At 40.2% G+C, this 20845-nt stretch overlaps 1 protein-coding gene and 1 long non-coding RNA gene across 10 annotated transcripts in view; both read left to right on the forward strand.

The window, feature by feature from the left end:
- FMNL2 (formin like 2) overlaps window positions 1-20845 on the forward strand; it is a 330828-nt gene that overhangs the window by 236141 nt on the left and 73842 nt on the right. For all 9 annotated transcript variants that reach the window (XR_014829008.1, XM_084998511.1, XM_084998510.1 and 6 more), the window contains exon 7: window positions 18692-18800. Coding sequence is in view for 8 of the 9 variants with exons in the window: in XM_084998511.1 (XP_084854637.1) it covers window positions 18692-18800 (109 nt within the window). In the remaining variant the exon portion in view is untranslated. The remainder of the gene's footprint in view (window positions 1-18691; window positions 18801-20845) is intronic.
- LOC146395919 (uncharacterized) lies at window positions 7612-13746 on the forward strand. The gene is made up of 2 exons (XR_014829029.1): window positions 7612-11419; window positions 11866-13746. It is a non-coding gene; the product is annotated as an uncharacterized LOC146395919 (long non-coding RNA).

Raw genomic sequence — 20845 nt, forward strand, 5'->3', positions numbered from 1 at the left:
CCCAAAGTATAGAAAGAGACGTGATGGAAATATTTAGAGAAACTCAGGAACTGTGTGACATTTCTGGTTGGCAGGTGTGCTCGAAGATGAACAACTAAGAAACCAGCATCACATTCTTCTGTGTGTTTAAACAGTTTCAAGTTCAGGAATGGAACATGGGTACTTCCTTTGACTCTTTCATGGGCTTTAGCACCTCAGGAAAACCAGAATAACAGTAACTTTCATGCCACTTGTTGGCCCTGAAGCTTGGGTTTTTGTTTTTGATTGTTTGTATGTATGTATGTATTGTTTTTTTAGGGCTACATTCACAGCATGTGGAGGTTCCCAGGCTAGGGGTCAAATGGGAGCTGTGGCTGCTGGCCTACACTACAGCAACGCAGGATTGGAGCCGCATCTTTGACCTACACCACAGCTCATGCCAACGCCAGATCTTTAACCCATCGAGCGAGGCCAGGGATTGGACCTGTGTCCTTATGGGTCCCAGTCAGATTCATTTCTGCTGAGCCATGATGGGAACGCCTTGTTTTTGATTTTAAACAGTGTGTATCAATGATAATCCAGCTGTGTGTGCATCTATTCGAATTCTGTATTTGGTCATTTGATAGTACCTCTGACTTTCTGACTTCTAAAAGCAGCACTCAGAAGTACAGGCATAGGGTGCATGCTGCTTTTCGTAAACCCAAAGATTGTTCACGTTGTTTTCTCCTCCTCCTCCTCCCTCGCTTCCCTTTTCTTTCTCTGCTTCCTGCACTTCCTTCAATTTTTATCTTTTCGTTGGCTGCCTTTTTCATTCTGCCACCTCATTTCTGATCGTCTCCTCCTCCTCTGCCTTGTCCTCTCTGGTCCTCCTGTCTCCTCTTCCTCCAGTTCCATTCGCCTCTTACATCTCCACTAGATTGGTTTCTCTGCCTGAGTATCTTCAGGTCAAATGCCACTCACTAGAGCTGCTTCTTTCCCAGTGGCCTCTGGAGCAGCTTCAGTTTACACACTGATGATGAGGCTTCAAACCGGAAAATCGATTAAGTCATGGGTAAAAATGACACCCGGTAGAGCCTGTAGTGCGAGGTGGCAGAGCACGGGAACTGTTCTCCATGTTATAATATGAAAATCCCATGGCCTCGTACTGGCACTCCATACTGGGATAAAGCTCAGTGCCTTTTAAACTTTGATACACTGTTATCATACTATGATTCTTCATTTTAAGAATTTGAACCTTTAAGATACACTACATTTTTATTAATAGTATAGGGTTTGGGTTTTTTGTTTTATTTTAAGGAAAAAAGGATACTAGGTCATGTTCTGTAGAGACAAATTATTTGGGTAGCTTTGTTTGCTTAGTATTGGTCTTCTGTATCCAAATATAGATTTTAGTTTCCTCATCTCTATCCTCCTTAATAATGTAGATTCAGTCATCATATCCTATATCACTTGGTAAAAGTAAACTTTTTTTTTTTTTTTTTTTTTGGGTCTTTTTGCCATTTCTTGGGCTGCTCCAGCGGCATATGGAGGTTCCCAAATCGGAGCTGTAGCTGCCAGCCAACGCCAGAGCCACAGCAACGCAGGATCCGAGCTGCATCTGCAACCTACACCACAGCTCACAGCAACACTGGATCGTTAACCCACTGAGCAAGGCCAGGGATCAAACCCACAACCTCATGGTTCCTAGTTGGATTTGTTAACCACTGCGCCACGATGGGAACTCCGGTAAAAGTAAACTTAAAGGAAGAAACAAAAGTTCAAGAAATGTAAAATACTTTATAAATGGAGCTTGATTAAAGAAAAGGAAAATGCTCTGTTTTTAAAGAAAATTCTAATGATGCACACTCTCCTCTTTGTATTTAGACTTTATTTTTTCATTATTTAAAATAGATGATTAGGAGTTTGCATCATGGCTTAGCAGTAATGAACCCAATTAGTATCTATGAAGATGAGGGTTTGATCCCTGACCTCACTCAGTGGGTTATGGATCTGGTCTTGCCGTGAGCTGTGGTGTAGGTCGCAAATGTGGCTCAGATCCAACGTGGCTGTGGCTGTGGCTTAGGCTGGCAGCTGTAGCTCCAATTCAACCCCTAGCCCGGGAACTTCCATATGCTGTGGGTGTGGCCCTAAAAAGACCAAAAAAAAAAAAGATGATTAAACATTTTATGACACGACATTCACCTGGACTTATATCAACTATTAGATTCTGTTTTATCATAAATTTGTGAGGTTGGCCAGAAATGAAAATGTTCATCTATGTGGTAGAATCCTAAAATGTGCCTTATGAGAATAAGCTTAGGGTCTGGCGTGCCTTCAGTTAAGATAGATTTCTATTAATGCGGCTACAGGTCTAGCTAAATTAAATGATACTATATACACATATCTGTGCACAGTAGATTTTTGAGGACAAAGGTTGCATTAATTCAGATGCAGGAAAACCACTTAAAAGTTTAAAAATTTTAAGGATGTTGTGGTTAGGGGATCTGGCATTGCCGTGAGCTGTGGTGTAGGCCAGCAGCTGCAGCTCTGATTCAACCCCTAGCCTGGAAACTTCCATATGCCGCAGGTGAGGCCATAAAAAGAAAAAAAAAACAAAAACCCTTCAACTTCAGAATTCGACTTTTATCTGGTAGGCAGTAGAATGGGAAGTCATGTGAGGTGGTACATCTCTTCAGGTATATGGGGTGTGGTGAGTGTCCTGGATGTTGATTGGAGGAAAAGATTGCTGAGGCCTACCACATGAGGTGCTCAAAACTTAGAACACAGAGCACAGGCCAGGTATGAGGACATTCTCAAATTGACTGGGTGCTCAAAGTGCTTAAAAAAAAAAGAGAGGAAGTTTTGTGTCCGGTTCATTTGAGGGAGAATAGAATCATTAGTAGAAACTGAAAATCTGGAATCTGGACGGCATCTCAGATATCATTTAGTCCAACTCTTTGTTGGGAGGTACTAGCGGCCCAGCTCCAAGACTTCATTCTCTAAGCAGTTAGCACCTTCCTGCAGACCTATTTCCTGGTATGGGCTAACGGCCCATGTGCTTCATTGGCCTTCGCTGAAATAGACACTCCTGTTTATAGTAGTTTTCCTGATCTCTTTGTAATAGTGATCCTATTTAAAGATATGGGAACACCGACTCTATACCAGTTTGCTTATAAAGTAAGTGGTATCTTAAAAGATTTGAGATCTTTCAAGCTTTTATAAGTTTTTATTTCTGCAGTATTAATTTCACCTTGATTTTTTCTTTTTTTAAAAATGGCCACACATATGGCATATGGAAGTTCCTGGGCTGGGAGTTGAATCAGAGCTACAGCTGCAAGCCTACGCCACGGCCATGGCAATGCCGTGTCTTTAACTCACTGAGCAATGCCAGGGATTGAACCCACATGCTCATGGAGACTATATTAGTTCTTAACGTGCTGAGCCACAATAGGAACTCCTTACCTTGAATTTTAATTGTTGAGGGAAGAAGATCACCTAACCTCGTAAACCATTATAGTGTCACATTAAAAATGTCTTTGAATTCTATAATTGAAAGCTAAAGCACTTTTATCTTGAGTCCCAACAAGGAGATGCATCTCTATTTTGTTCATTCTCCAGCTTCTATAAATTAGGAATATAATTTCGGAAATGTTCATTATTTCCCCTTTCTTTTTCTCCCTTCAAACTACAAAATCAACTCAGATCTTGTATAGTTTTCATGAGTGAGAACTGTAGTCTATATTTTATTCTACATGTATTCCTTCCCTTTAACTTTGTTCTAAATTTTCCCTATGGAAAGATCTTGAAGAATTGGCCCTAGCTGCCAAGGGGAAAAACGATGAAGGAAAAAAAAAAATTTTTTTTTTTGGCCATACCCACAACATGCTTAAGTTCCTGGGCTAGGGATTGAATCCAAGCCACAGCAATGACTCAAGTTATAACAGTGATAATACCAGATCCTTAATCACTTAGTAGCTTAAAAAAGTTATTCTCAAGACTTGAATTTTCTTTGTTCACTAGATGAAATGGCAGATGCTGATTACAATTTTCATTAACAATTTAAAAGGAGAGAAGATACTATGAAAGAGTGGCAGAAAAAAAGAATGATGAATGATGTGGCAATCATTGTAGGCAACCCCTGAGTTTGAATTCTGAGGGAGGAGAACTGTTGAAGACATTCCTTAACCTGCTAGACTGTTGATCTGAAGAACCAAGGCTGCAGAAAATGCAATGACCATCTATAACATCTTACAACTTTTCTAAATCTCTAGACTTTCCAAAAATAATCTGTAACTACAAATTCTCACTTTTCCTTTTCAGCACATTTGTAAGCAGAAACAAATGAAGGTGTTAGGTTGTTGTGTTTCAGATTTTTTCATTTCTTTCTTATGTGGTGTCGTAAAAGAGAAAAAATGTACTTGGGTTAAGAATGTACATCCAGATCCTCAGCTCAGAATTTATTGTAATGACCTTGCTAACGAACAGGTGACAGTTTTAATTCCAGCTTGTGGGTCCACTGAACCAGGAGATTTGTCAGGTATTTTTCACTGTGAGAGAGACTGACCTCACTTATTCCATATCTTTATTGGGTCTTTCCTCCAATAGAAAACTGACTGAAAGAGGCTATGTGGAAATGGAAAAACAAGTCACTTGGCCGTGCTTGACTGGGGATCTGTCTCACAGATTCTCAGATCGCATCTAGGACCTGCCTCACCTGTTGTGAGATTAAATTAACAATTCCTTTGGAGCTCCTGTCATGGCGCAGAGGCAACGAATCTGACTAGGAACCATGAGGTTGTGTGTTCGATCCCTGGCCTCGCTCAGTGGGTCAAGGATCCTATGTTGCCATGAGCTGTGGTGTAGGTCGCAGACTTGGCTTGGATCTGGTGTTGCTGTGGCTCTGGCCTAGGCTGGGGGCTACAACTCTGATTAAACCCCTAGACTAGGAACCTCCATATGCCATGGGTGCAGCCCTCAAAAGACACACACACACATATATATGTATGTATATGTATATATGTATATATATAAAATAATTAATTAACAATTCCTATAAAGAACCTGGCACTACAGTGAGTAGTCAGCAAGTTTTAACTATAGGATTGAGGAAAATACTGAAGCAATTTCCCATAGCTATGGTCTAGTACCTTCATTGGCAAGATTGCATACTTACTATGTGGAGGGTGCTTCACCAAGTGCTAAGGATACAGAACGATGTATTGAATAATATATTTGGATATGATTTGTGACGGATAAAGGGCTTTTTCATACTTACATCATGATATCTTCCTGAAATATTTGGGAAGTGTTCAAGAGTTATTAGCCACATTTTATAGATGAGGAGGCTGAGGCTCTGAGAAATTATTCACAGTTATCATAGTAAGTAACAGAGCCAGGAGTTGAAATGAAAGTCTTCTGACTTTTTTCCACTGGGTCACAGTGTCTTTATATACAGTTGTTGTTGTTGTTGTTGTTTTCTTTTTAGGGCCATACTAGTGACATATGAAAGTTCCCAGGCTAGAGGTCTAATTGGAGCTACAGCCACAGCAGCGCGAGATCTGAGCCTCGTCTGTGACGTAAACCGTAGCTCATGGCAATGCTGGATCCTTAACCCACTGACCGAGGCCAGGGATCGAAACTGAGTCCTCATGGATCCTAGTTGGGTTCGTTAACCGCTGAGCCACCGAGGGAACTCCCTATGTACAATTTGATTGAGAAATAAGTGTGTGTGCACATGTGTGTTCATGCACATATATACTGTCACATGTTGTGTATCCCATGTGTATAGCCACAACTAGTGATATGGAACCTTAGAGGCTAGGAACAAGCAAACCTAAGGAAGAGTCATGAGACTTTGTCTACATGTGAAACAACCCCAAGGAAGGCTGGGAGGAGTGGTTAGGCGTGGGGGAGAGTGGAATGAGCAGTGGGTTGGTGGTGAGATTACCTGGTTTGTTTAGAAAACAGTGAAGAGATGAGTCTGGCTGGAAGTAGCTTGTTAGAGTCAGTTTATGTACTGTTTTGAAGGCCAGCTGTGGAGTTGTCATTTTAGCTCATTGACAATGACTTATTAAAGGCTTAATAAAAATTGAAGGGGTCCCAGTTGGGATGAACATAGAAATATTTCTATTGAAAGGTCATAGGAGTTGAATGGTTTCAAGGAAACTTGGACACTTTTCGCCTAAGGGTATATCCTGATTAATTAGGCACTCCAGAGCAAATGCCTTTGGCAAAAGGAATATCATTGAAAATCAGAACATTTAGACTAATTCATACGAAGGTTTGGTCCCTGCCGATTCATTTATTCCATTCAGAAAGCATGTATTGAGATCTTTTGATTTACAGGTTCTGTTTTAGCTGTCACCAGGTCTTCTAATGGGAAATACAGATGAATAGGAAATTTCAATAACTGATTAAAAAGAAAAAGTTTCTTTAGGAATTTTGTGTATTTCCCCCTCCCCCCATCTCTCTGTTTCTCTTTATCCCTGACTTTAAACTCTGGATTCAGCTATTTCAACTATTTATTTGGCCATATAGGCAGACAAGTGCTTGGTTCATTTTTTTTTTAAGCATTATATATTTTGTGGTTTAATTGATAGGAAAAAAATATGCTCAGGTGATGTCATGCCTGATGGATAAGGGAGGAACAACCTAAAACCCCAAATCTTGGTAAAGTTCTATGAACCCAGACCTTGGAGTCATAAAGGACTAGTACCGTTATGCCAAAAGATGTGACATACTCGGTTGGCATTGCATTATGATTGGGCTGAACCTTTATATTAGCTTCCAAGGGAGTTCTAATTAGTAATCTTTGTTTATACAAAGATATTAGTTTATCTGAATAGTTAGACCATTTGAAGATACTTTTTGTAAGAGGAAAAAATATATATAGCTTGTCTTTTTCCTGTTGCCATTAGAACCTAGATATTAGAAATTTCACAAATGTTGGCATGGAGACTCAACAGAAGATTTTTGGAAACCTTGCTAGGCTCTGAGAAAACTTGCTTAAGTCAGTCCAGGTAACACTCATTCAAGATTCTGCAGTAATGTATGGTGCTTGGTTAATACAAGCTTAGAGGGAGAGGCAGACATATGTAAAACTCATGTGCAAGAATATGTCTAGAAGTAAGTATATGCTGTCAAGACAAGAAATAGGTGATCAGACTTTTTTCAGGGCATCACTGGGTGAACATTTGGTGTTGACTAGGTGCTTGGTGCTTTGCAGAGGCAGCTCTCTAAACAAATTCAGGATGTGATCACATCTAGCTTTTGGTCAGGAGTAGGTCTTTCTCCTGTACACCCAGAATTATCAGAGACACATTATTTATCTTTTTTTTATTGAAGTATAGTTGATTTATCATGTTGTGTTAGTTTCAGGTATACAGAATAGTGATTTCAGTTATACATATATATATTTCTATTCTTTTTCAGATTATTTTTCCATATAGGTTATTACAAGGTATTGAGTAGAGTTCCCTGTGCTATACAGTAGGTCTTCCTTGTTTATCTGTTTTATGTGTCGTGGTGTGTATATGTTAATTTCAAACTCCTAATTTCTCTCTCCTCCATTTCCCCTTTGGTAACCATAAATTTGATTTCTATGTCTGTGAGTCTCTTTCTGTTTTGAAAATAAGTTTATTTGTATCATTTTTTTTTTTTTTTTTTTTTTTTTTTTTTTTTAGATTCTGCGTAAGTGATATCATATGATCATTTGTCCTTCTCTATCTGGCTTACTTGGTATAATAATTTCTAAGTCCATCCATGTTGCTGAAAATGGCATTATTTCATTCTTTTTATGGGTGGGTAGGATTCGTACATTGTATACATGTACACCTTCTTTATCCACTCCTCTGTCAATAGACATTTAGGTTGCTTCCCTACCATTCATTTTTAGGTTATCGCCCGTTTTTTTTAAACCATTGCTTTTATTTTTTTGTTTTTGTTTTGGCAAAACCTTATCATGTGATCTACCATCTGTGCTGTACAGTAGGTCTTCGTTGTTTATCTGTTTTATGTGTTGTGGTGTATATATGTTAATTTTTAGGTATATAATACAGTGTTACTGGCTACAAGCAAGGTGCTCTAGCAGATCTCTAGAACTAACTTGCCTTGTATAACTGAAACTTGATAGCTATTAATTAGCAACCCTCCATTTTGCCCTCTTGTCAGCCCCTGGCAACCACCATTCTACTCTCTGCTTTTATGAGTTTGACTATTTCAGATAACTCATATAAATAGTATCATACAACGTTTGTCCTTCTGTGAATGGCTTATTTCACTTAGCATAACGTCCTCAAGGTTCATTTGTGTTATTGCACATTGGATTTCCTTTAGCTGAAGGCTGAATAATACTGCAGTGTGTATTTACTTCACTTTTTTTGTTATTTTTTTGTAAGTTTTAATTTTGATATTAAAAACTTGAAAAAAGCAAGAATAATACAATGATCTCTTTTATGCTCTCTTTATACAGATTTCAATAATTGTTTTAATATTTTGTCCCTAAATTTGCGCATTTGTTCTGTAAACCTACATGCCTTTTAACCGTTTCAGAATAGGTTACAGAATCATGCCCTTTTATACCTAATTATTTTAGAATAGATATCCTAAGAACAACTCATGCTCTTTTGTAACCGTGGTACAATTACTTAAAATGAGAACTTTTTTTTTACTTTATGGTTGCACCTGTGGTATATGGAAGTTCCTGGTTCAGGGATTGAATCTGAGCCCCAACTGCTACCTCTACCACAGCATGGTATACCTATACCAATGCCAGATCCTTTAACCCACTGCACTGGGCCAGGGATTGAACCCATGACTCCGCAGAGACCTGAGCTGCTATAGTCGTTTTCTTAACCCACTGTGCCACAGCAGAAACTCCTAAAATCAGAACTTTTTAACATCGACACAGTTTTTAGTCCAGGCTGTTTAGTTTCATCACTTATCTCAGGATCACTCATTGTACTTAATTGTGTCTGTGTAGTGTCCTTGAACTTGCCACAGTTCCTCACCTTTTCTTTGTTTTTCATGGCTTTAATCTTTTGCATGTGACTATGTAATGCTAATTTAATTTTTTATTGGAGATAAAGTTTTTATGTAATACTGTGTAAGTTCAAGATGTACAATGTGTTGATTTGATACCTTTCTGTGGTTCAGTGATTACTACCGTAGCATCAGCTAACACTTCTATCATGCCACATCATTAGTATTTTTTAAACTGTATTTTATCTGTATTTATCCATCCATCCATGGATGGACATTGAGGTCTATCTTGGACATTGTGAATAAGGCTACAAGGAATAGGTGAATGTAGATACCTCTTCAAGATTCCAATTTCAGTTCTTTTTGGGTAAATACCCAGAGGTCAGTTTGCTGGATCATTACATATAGAAGTTTGTTTTTTGTTGGAGGAGCCTCCATACTATTTTCCATAGTAGCTGTACAATTTACATTCCCACCAACAGTGTGCATATGTTTTAATTCATGCACGATCTTGCTGGCACTTGTTTTATTTGGTTTTTGTTGTTGTTGTTGTTTATAGTGGCCATCTTGACAGGCATGAAGTCCTGTCTCATTGCGGTCTTCATTTGCATTTCCCTCGTGTTTAGTGAGCGTTTTCGTATAGCTGTTGACCATTTGTATTCTTTGGAGAGATGTCTGTTCAAGTCCTTTGCTCATTTTAATTGGGTTATTTATTTTATTTGCTTTTGCTGTTGATTTGTAGGAGTTTCTCACATATTTTTGATATTAACCACTTATCAGATACATGGCTTGCAAATACTTTCCCTCATTCTGTAGGTTACCCTTTCACTATTTCCTTTACTATGCAGAAGCGTTTTAGTTTGATGTGTGCCCACTTACCTGTTGTGTTCTTAAACATAAGAAATTAGTTGAAAATTACTGTAGCTTTCCTTTTAGACTTGCTTACGAATAATGGTTTAAGGACAGCAAAACATGGTTCTAACCAGAACTCTAATGAACATCGTATGTGATTCAGGCTATGAACATGTACCTGGCAAGAGAAATTCTTGTGTATCTAACCTGTGATCAAGCAGATCCAAGAGAGCTACTTCCCCAGGTTTCCTTTGCTGACCTTGCCATTCTTCTGGCCTTCTGGAGTCAAAAATGTAGGTTTTAGTTGCCATGACATTTATTAGAAGAAGTTGACTGGTTGGATCTCACTAATCAGTTATTCTGACATGCTTTCAAAACAAAAATAGCCTTTTTCTGCATAGCACCTGCTGCCAGTGCTGTGCAGGTGGAGGGCCTCACTATTTGCTCCTGGCAGATTGATTGCCATGTATGCAGTAGGTGGCAGGCCCAGTTGTCACTCTAGTGCTAAACAGGACATGTTATATAGGTTTCTTAAAAGATACTTGGCGGAGTTCCTGTTGTGGCTCAGCAGTAATGAACCCAACTAGTATTTAATGCGGGTTTGATCCCTGGCCTTGTTCAGTGGGTTAAGGATCTGGCATTGCTACAAGCTGCACAGTAGGTCACAGAATTGGCTCGGATCCAGCATTGGCTATGGCATAGGCTGGCAGCGGTAGCTCCAATTCCATCCCTATCCTGGGAACTTCCATATGCTGCACATGCAGCCCTTAAAAAAAAAGATATCTGCAAAAATTTCTTAGTTGTTTATGCTTTTACTCCCACTGGCATTGACTATAACATCTTCATTTATTATTATTTCATGTAATTTATAACAACTGGTGTATAAAATTAATACAAGCGGTTGGAATCATTTCTCTTTAGTTTTGATCTTAAGTCAGTTTTGGCATCTGTTTCTTTTCACATTCACAGAACTTGGTGAATTCTACCTGGCAGCTCTTCCAAGATCATGTCTTATCTTTGAACATGAGGCTAACATTTAGTTTTCACTCAGTGCTTGACAAGATAGCAGACAGTTCTCAAAGTTGAAGGAGAAGAGGGCCTGAGAAATTTGGTGGTGTATCTGTCCAAATGACCTCTCAAAAAACAGGATTTCTTGGAGTTCCCGTCGTGGCGCAGTGGTTAACGAATCCGACTAGGAACCATGAGGTTGCGGGTTCGGTCCTTGCCCTTGCTCAGTGGGTTAATGATCCGGCATTGCCGTGAGCTGTGGTGTAGGTCGCAGACGCGGCTCGGATCCTGCGTTGCTGTGGCTCTGGCGTAGGCCAGTGGCTACAGCTCCGATTTGACCCCTAGCCTGGGAACCTCCATATGCAGCGGGAGCGGCCCAAAGAAATAGCAAAAAGACAAAAACAAAACAAAACAAAACAGGATTTCTTGAAAACTCTTGAGAAATCAGAAGAAGTCCTAGGAGTTCCTGTCGTGGCTCAGCGGAAATGAATCTGACTGGCAGCCATGAGGATGCAGGTTCGATCCTGGACCTTGCTCAGTGGGTTAGGATCCATCGTTGTTGCGAGCTGTGGTGTAGGTCACAGACTCGGCTTGATCTGGCATTGCTGTGGCGTAGGCTACAGTTCCCAATTGACTCTTAGCCTGGGAACCTCCGTATGCTGTGGGTGCAGCCCTAAAAAGAAAAAGAAAAAAAAGGAGTTCCTAAATATCCCTTCTCTATTATATTTCCTTAAAATGACAGGAGCCCCCAAAGTTAGACTCAGACTGTTTCTGCCTCTGGGAAACCCTTTTTTTGTGTCCACACCCAGAGCCTTAAAGTTCTACCTGCCCATCTAGGGGAGGAAGGGTGCTCAGGATGGCTACAACCCCTCTCTAAATATCTCATCCCTTGTTTTTCTATTTGGAATCTGAGGTAGTTCTCAGATCCTAATGTCTCTTGAAGAATCAGCTCCACAGCACCAGATAAAGGTAATTGTTACAGCATCTTGTTTGAGTATTCCCTTTTTTTTTTTTTTTTTTTTTTTTTTGTCTATTGTCTTTTTAGGGCCACACCCACGGAATATGGAGGTTCCCAGGCTAGGAGTCAAATTGAAGCAAAAGCTGCCAGCCACAGCAATGCCAGATCGGAGCTGTGTCTGCAACCTACACCACAGCTCATGGCAATGCTGGGTCCTTAACCCACTAAGTGAGGCCAGGGATCGAACCTGCAACCTGATGGTTCCTAGTCAGATTCGTTTCTGCTGCACCATGATGGGAACTCCTAGTATTCCCTTTAACTTGAAGGAATTGTCGCATGTATTCAGAATGAATACCTTCTGCGGGAAATGATCTCTAAATGTCTGTTGTGGAATGTCAGTGAAAGTGGTGAATTACAGATACTTATGAAGCTCTCATCCATAAAAGCAATGATAAAATAGGCAAAATATGCCAGAATCAACTTTTTCACAACCCTCAGGGTTAAAGTCTTTAGTATCTGGGGAGCATCTATTTAGGAAAAATGACCGAATCTCAGTAAGAACAGCTAGTTTGGTGACATTTGGACTTGTGCTGTTTTTCCTCCCTTCCTCTCTAGATCCACAGTATCCTTGAAAATGATTAGTTTGTAATCACAGTGCAGATTCTTAGCCTTAAGCAACGGAGAGGGGGCAGTATGGAGTTGATATCTTTCTAAGCCCTGGTCCTTCTTCTGCTTCTCTTCTTCCTTCTAGATTAAGCTGTGATGCACCCTGAGATGTGAGAACTAGTGAAGAAGCCAGTTTCAGTCTCAGTGAAAGGGACATGCACCGTTAGCTGTTGACAAAATCTAGGATCACTCAAGACGTGGTAGATGGTGCAAGACTAGAGCTTATCAGCCTCCTTATCCATTGGAGACCCCAGGAGAACTGGTGCTGCCTTCACAGGGGCAGTGAACTGAGGACAGACTCCTGTGTGGCTCTGTTTTATATGATGTTATATAATAACTTCAGGAGGAAAACACTCTAGTACTTGGTTTCACTATAGGTAATTCCGTAATGGAACACTTGCCAAGGGCATTAGTTACTCCACAGAAGCACCCCATACCTCCCGCTGAGTCACTGATGTAATCCCTTTAAAATGCAGGTCTTTGTGGAAAGCTTATTCAAAAAGCCAACGTAGGATGGTCAATGCTTGCTTAGCCTAAAGGGCTGTGGCATAGAACCAGATGCAGTCTTATCTTCTGTTTTAAAGATTGTGTGATTCACCATATTTACATGGGTTAGGATGACCACGCAGTAGTACTTACACATATAATGTTTGGTTGTGATAACTAGTTTCATTTGAGCCGTTTGAATTTGTAACTGGTGACAGATCATTGCTGTGATTTTTTAAGTCCTACCTAAGTGAATCACTGTGACCATCCACTTGATAGACATTTGTGGCACTAATCACATACCGTCATTTTTTTTCTCTGGAAACAGATCCAAGCCTCGTCTGTGACCTATACCACAGCTTACAGCAACTCTGGATCCTTAACCTGCTGAGCAAGACCAGGGATCAAACCCGCATCCTCAAGGATACTAGTCAGTCTCGTTAACACTGAGCCATGATGGGAACTCCTCTGGAAACTGTTAATTGTTGTGTTCAGGTTTATGGGCATCCAGTGGGCATGTGTGGCACCAGGGAATAGGATTTTCAGAGCTTGGTTGTTCTGATGATACTTGGATCTTTGAAAGTGGGAAAAGGATTGTCATCACATGATCTAGGTAGCTTTGTCTTTAGATGACTATAAACCTAGAGCATCTGCAAGTTTTTTTTTTCTTTATTTGGAAATAATGTACATCCATGGTAGAAAATTTAAAATACATGGAGTTTCCCTGGCCTGGTGGTACAGCAGGTTAAGGATTCAGCGTTGTCACTTACCGTGGTGTGGATTTGATCCCTGGCCCAGGAACGGCAAAAAAAAAAAAAAAAAAAAAAAAAAAAGAGAAAGAAAGAAACTACAGATTTTTTTAAAAAATGAATGGAGGGAGTTCCCTTCGTGGTGCAGCAGAAACGAATCCGACTAGGAACCATGAGCTTACGGGTTTGCTCCCTGGCCTCGCTCAGTGGGTTAAGGATCTGGCGTTGCTGTGAGCTGTGGTGTAGGTTGCAGACACAGCTCGGATCTGGGGTTGCTGTGGCTCTGGTGTAGGCCTGCAGCTGTAGCTCTGATTAGACCCCTAGCCTGGGAACTTCTATAAGCTGTGGGTGTAGACCTAAAAAAACAAAAACAAAAAAGAAAACAGAACAAAAACCAACTTTTATGTGCCTAAGGACAGTCAACAAGAGTTAGGTCTGCGTTAACTAAGTCAGTTGATCGAGAAAAGGTTATGTGAGGATTTTAAGCATGAGGCTTTGCAAAAAAAGTGTTCTCTTTGTGGGTATGACTGTTATCCTCACTGTATTGTGCTGTGTAGGTGTGTGTAGTACTATTGAATTCATTTTATACATTAAAATGTGCATGTAAAAGAAGGGGTGAGCTGAGTGTGGACAGAGTAGAGAAATGGTATTGATACAATCTCATGCTTCCTGAACTAGAGAGTGGCAGAAGCAACATCTTTCATTTTCCCTTAGCTCTTGGTGGAGTTTAGCATAAACAGTAGATGCTTAGTAAAAACAACTTTGGGTCTTAAACATGAGATTTAGTTTGATTTCCTGTGGTGGGTGGAGAGCACTAGAGGCCAGTTATTCCTAAGTTCCTCACCTTGTCCAGGTATCCTTGTTGTGGAAAATGGAGGTAGTAAATTGTTAGTCCTAATTCTGTTGGTATTTTAGAGTCAATTTGGGTGATCTGTTAAAACCAGCACCACGGGTACGTGTTCTTTGGATCGTATCCACATTGTGCATTGGAGCTGAATTTAAAACATATCCAAAAAAGGAAAAAGGTATTACGTTATTCAGATGATAATTAAAGCAAATAATCCAAATACCTAATTATGTAAGTTGTCAAATTCCACAAAATGTGCATGCCGAAGAGTAAATTAAGGTACATGCTCACCCACGGCACACCCCCTTAAATCTAGCCTTGGAGACTTCAGGTGACCCTCAGTTCAGTTGTTTGTAAATATTTCGTTCTGCTGAGGTAAGGAGTTATGACGTTCATTGGGGGTGCAGTAATGGACAATTTTTTAGAACAAGAATTCCAGTATATAGAGCAAAACATCCTACTAAGGTTAAAAAATTCCTCACTTGCTTGATAAGTGATTTAAGATAAAGATGTTAGGCGTTCCTGTCATGGCAAAGCAGAAACGAATCTGACTAGGAACCATGAGGTTGTGGGTTTGATCCCTGGCCTCGCTCAGTGGGTTAAGGATCCAGTGTTGCTGTGAGCTATGGTATAGGTCACAGACACGGCTCAGATCCCACGTTGCTGTGAGCTGTGGTGTAGATCGGCAGCTGTAGCCCGGATTAGACCCCTAGCCTGGGAACCTCCATATGCCGCAGGTGCAACCCTAAAAAGAAAAAAAAAAAAAAAAGGATGTAAAAAGAGACCATCACTTACCAAGTGGGCCATCCACTGTGCTCTAAAGATGCTACTGTTCTTAGCCAGCTAAGCCTTAGGCTTGTGTCGTAAAACCATTGGAGGGGTAGAGGAATGAAACTTGTGTTGGACCGAGGCAGAAAATGCTATTGGGATGAGAACATTTGACAAGGAACTCATAGGCACATAGGGTTGTAGGCAGCAGCTTTTTCTCACGATCATCTGATAGACTGTTGATGAATCAAGTGGAGAAACAACTTGTAGAAAGTGCCTGCCCTGAATCCCAGTGAGGAGACTTGGGGGTCTGGTCTCATCCCCTTCTTCTACTTGCTCTGTAGATGGAACATCTTTGGGCTTCCGTTTTCTTATCTATATCAGGAAAGGTTGATACACATGAAATCACAGGTCTCCTTCAGCTGTCAATGCTATAGTGTTTTGTTGTTACTGGTTGTGGTGGTGTTTTAAAATTTATTGTAATGCTGTAATTTTAAATACAAATTCAGTTGTTGACTTTAAATTTCACTCTATTTTTGTATAAACCAAAAATTGGAGAAAAATAAATGTTAAATATCATTCATTTAAGGAAAAGAGCTTAGCTCTATTGTTTTAAAGCATAGAATGTTCTTAATGAAAATAATACATTGTTTAAATTTATTGACAACTTATGTGTTGTGTACTTTGATAAGTATGCATGTGCTATTTCACATTAAATACATTTCAAATATTGATCCAGGAAATGTATTTGAGATTAATCACCTGCTACAACAAATACAAGCCTTTTGTGTTACTATTTAATAAGTAGGATGTTATAATCAATTTTTACAGAGTTCCACAGATAACGTAAGTAATGACAAAGAAATTTTTCTTTCTTAGAGTCTTATTACAATATAGCTGAAGAACTGGATTAATAAAGAAAAGGAAGAAACCTTTTATGTTACTGTACATCTCTTATGAAGTGTGGAAGTTTGGTCAGCTTGCTGGAATAGTTAGTCTTTATGTGGAAGTGATGCAGAAGTATGTGCCTGTGCTGTCCCATCTTCCTCAAAGACTAGTTGGCTTTAGCCAGTCCATCTTCTGCAGTCACTGCCGCACATAAATATATTTTAGCAATAGACAGTTAGCGCCCTTGATAACACCTTTTTTTAAAAACTTAGATGACTTGTTTTACACTAGTAGTCATTGCTTACAGTTAGAAAGAACTCCTCTCTAATTTATTATTATGTACACAACAAGTGATTCCACCAAAGAAACACAAGCCTGAGGTTAAAATAAATGATGACTGGAGTTCCCACTGTGGCTTAATGAATCTGACTAGCATCCATGAGGATTCAGGTTCGATCCCTGGGCTTGCTCAGTGGATTAAGGATCTGGCATTGCCGTGAGCTGTGGTATAGCTTGCAGATGCGGCTTGGATCCTGCGTGGCTGTGGCTGTGGCGTAGGCCAGCAGCTACAGCTCTGATTTGACCCCTAGCCTGGGAACCTCCATATGCCGCGGGTGCAACCCTAAAAAGCAAAAAAAAAAAAAAAAAAAAAAAAAAAAAAAAAAAATTATGAATGGCAGAAGGAGGGAAAGATGTTTGGGTATAGACTAAGAAGATTGAAGAGTCTTAAGTCCAACTTGTCATGTGGCTGTTCAAAGAGGCTGCAGTCTCTGTGAAGCCTCTTATCATTGTTTTAGCTGTCTTGCTCTGGCCAGGGTTATGGCAGAGTGACACTTTTTTTTTTTCTTTCTTTCTTTTTAGGGCTGCAAGTGTGGCATATGGAGCTTCTGGGGCCAGTGATCAAATCAGAGCTGCAGCTGCTGGCCTATGTCACAGCCACAGCAAATTGGGATCTGAGCTGCATCTTCGACCCATACCACAGCGCACGGCAACACCAGATCCTTAACTCACTGATCAAGGCTAGGGATCAAATCCGAAATCTTATGGTTCCTAGTCGGATTTGTTTCTGCTGCACCCTGATGGGAACTCCAAGAGTGGCACCTTTTAAAGTTTTTTTAGATTCTGAAATTGAGCTTACTAACACCAAAGTCTGAATGTGTTTTTTTAACTTTGTGTTCACATTCAAAACTGAATTAGACCAACTTCCACTGCCAAAATACTATTTCCCAGTGTAAGTAGAGAAGGAATTTCTCAAATAAAGCATTCTTCTTTAAAACAAGCATAAGCAGACCAGGTTTTTCATAGTCAGATAGAAGCAAGTGGCTTATCGAGGAGCTTTTCTAAAATTTACTTGGCTCATCATTAGGCTTATGTGAAAGAATCATCTTTTTTCTGTTTGATAGTTTTTGAGTAGAAAATAAATTGAAAAGGTTGCTCAGCTGAACAGTTGTAGACAAACTTGTCGATTCAGTTTTCAACTCGTAGCCTGCACCTGTGAGACTTTTCAAAACAGTTAATATTAATCATGCCCTCCTTGAAGTTTTTCCATTAACTTAATTCGAGGAGAAGATAGGCCTCTAGCTTTTTTCTTGGAGCATTTCTGTCACTGACTCTGTGGGAAAGTGGTTGACAACTTTGGAAATTTGCTTTCATTTCAGGCTTGGAGTTGCAGAGAACTTAGCTGTGTTTCCTCTCTAAAGCAGTCGTTTAAAGCTCATACTAAAGCCCTCAATGTTGTCATCTTCTTCTTTGCTCCATCTTACTTTGTCACTGCTTGATGACTTGCAGACTCTTAGAAAGCTGCAGAGAGGAGATCTAGAGGTTAGCAATGTAGGGTGTCCAGATGAACCCTAATGTTGAAGCATCTTAACCCTTTGGATTGCCAGCATAATCGTATCTTGGTTTCAGCTGCCCTGTAGGCTTTGGGTGAGGGATCAGGTTGTGGAGGCATTTGCATACTGTTTAGATTTTACGTCCTCTTAAGGTTCAGAAGGACCTTGCCTAGGCTTAAACTCTAAAGCAGGGGTTCCTGGCGTCCTCTTAAGGTTCAGAAGGACCTTGCCTAGGCTTAAACTCTAAAGCAGGGGTTCCTGAGAACCATGATGGGATGGTGCTTTAAAATTGAGTCAGATGATAGGAGGTCCACATATAAGCTAACTTGTACCCTTGATCACAAATGCAGTTTGCATGCATGTTGTCACAAATCACCTCCGCCCATCTAGCTCGGCCTGCTGACTAGAACCTGGATTGTTGACAAGCTCATGTATTGTCTGATTTGTTCCATGCTGTGAGCAGGGTGGAGTTTTTCTGTGGGTATCTGGTCTGACAATTTGATGACCACTACGCAGAGTTGTGTGGGCCTCATAGCCTACAGAAACAGCCTTGTGGTGACGGTTTAGTTAGTGGTGCTTTGACCCGCAGTCCTCATTGAACTGTAGGTACAGGTAGAGAACAATGTCCATTTTTAAGTGCATGTGCCTATACTACAAAAGTAATTTATAGTTTTATAGAAGTTTCCCTTTTTATTTTTAGATATAATACTTTGCCAAGCAGAAGAACCTTGAAAAATTCAAGATTAGTGAGTAAGAAAGATGACGTGCATGTCTGTATCATGTGTTTACGTGCCATCATGAATTATCAGGTATGTTTGTGTTCATGATCTTTTTTTAAAAAAAATCTGAATTTATCAGACTTAGATCTTACTCTTTGATGTCTTTGTATTATTTTTGTTTGAAGTAAATATCAGGATTTCATGAGATTCCAAAAAGAAGGGTCTGCTCATTCTAGTGTTCATAATTCATCGCTCTTATATTTTAGTTAGCATTTATAATTTATAATGTATTTAAAGGGAAGACATTTTCCTCCTACCATGATAAACTTGTCTAGATTACGTGTTACATGTTTGTGCCTCTTGAAGACAGAGTAAGCCACTGGTTGTGGGCACTAATGTAACAACTTTAGAACCTAAGAGTGAATAGACTCACACGCTGGGTGGGTCATTGTTTCTTAGAGGCTTGTATGATGAACAGGCACAGAGTCATAATTGTGATCATTTGGACCCAGTAGCTCCTAATTTTCATCAAAGTCTTGGAAGTTTCTTTTTGAAGTGCAGAGTCCTCCTGGAGACGCCTGATGCAGGTCGACCCTGCTCTGAGAAACACTGGGAGTGACAACAGTGTGTGGGGTTAATCCTAACCACAAAGTGGGTGTTAGAGCCTGGAGTATCTAGGATTTGTCAACAGGGTCAAAGTATAGTTAGAAAAACAAACCAGGGCTGAGAATTAGACACATTTCAAATAAGAAAATAGGATTTGATTTCCATTGATGCAGATGCTATAGGTGGGTCTAAGAGGAAATAGGCAATAAATACATAGGTCAGTATTAGAGTTCAAACCCAACATATGCATGCCAGGTTGAATTTAAGAAGGGAAAGATACATTTATCTTTCTTTTTTTTTTTTTTTTTTGGGTCTTTTTGCCTTTTCCAGGGCCGCTCCTGCGGCACATGGAAGTTCCCAGGCTAGGGGTCCAAATGGAGCCTCAGCCACTGGCCTATGCCAGAGCCACAGCAACGGAGGATCTGAGCTGAGTCTGCAAACTACACCACAGCTCATGGCAAAGCCAGATCCTTAACCCACTGAGCAAGGCCAGGGAGCAAACCTGTAGCCTCATGGTTCCTAGTCGGATTCGTTAACCACTGAGCCATGATGGGAACTCCACATTTATCTTTCAATCATCTTTAACGTTTTTTTGAGCATTGCTAGACAGACCATGTTCTTGGCACAGGGAACACAGCATCAAATAAATAAGTGCCCCAGGGAACTTACTTTGTATTGAGGGAGGCAGATGATAAATAATTAAATTGGTAAACTGTATAGCATTCCAGATAGTGATAGCAATGAAATAAAAGCTGACACTTAGAGAGTTCCCATTGTGGCTCAGCGGTAACAAGCCTAACTAGTATCCATGAGGACATGGGTTCGATCCCTGGCCTTGCTCAGTGGGTTAAGGATCTGATGTTGTATAGGTTGGTATAGGTTGCAAACGCAGCTTAGACCTAGTGTTGCTGTGGCATAGGCCGGCAGCTGCAGCTCCGATTCAATCTCTAGCCTGGAAACTTCCATATGCCCCGATGCAGCCCTAAAAAAGAAAGAAAGAAAAAAGAGAGCTGGCACTTACCTAGTGCTTCCTAAAGTCTAGTATTTTTAAATCTATTAAGTAACCTAAGCGTCATAGTAGTCCTGTGAGATTGGTAATATTACTGTCCTCATTTTTCTTATGAGGAAACTGAAACACAGAGAACTTAATTTGCCCAAGATCATATGGTTAGTAAGTGCTGGAATCTGATTTGAACCCAGGAAGATGGTTCCAGAGAACTGTTACTCTGTATTGTAGAAAAAAAATAAGAAATAAGAACAGAGAATGCTGAAAATGTGAGTTGTTTTAAATAAGCCACCCAGAAAAGTGACACAGAAAATAACATTTATGTACCAAGAAGAATGAGAGAACAAGGTAAGGGATATTTAAGAATGAAGATTCTAGGCAGAGAGAAGAGCAGGTGCAGTAGCCCTAAGGCAGGAATATGTCTGCTGTGCTGAAGGCACAGAATGGAGGTCCTGTTGGCTGGATCAGAATGTGTAAGAGGGAGGGAAGAAACCAAGGGTTCACACGGGGTCCTGATTATGTA

Source organism: Sus scrofa, chromosome 15 (genome assembly GCF_054392235.1).
Source record: "Sus scrofa isolate SSC_HxYL_T2T_F1_AM1 chromosome 15, Sscrofa_HxYL_maternal_Yorkshire_Landrace_v2.0, whole genome shotgun sequence".
In the NCBI taxonomy this organism is placed as follows: domain Eukaryota; kingdom Metazoa; phylum Chordata; class Mammalia; order Artiodactyla; family Suidae; genus Sus; species Sus scrofa.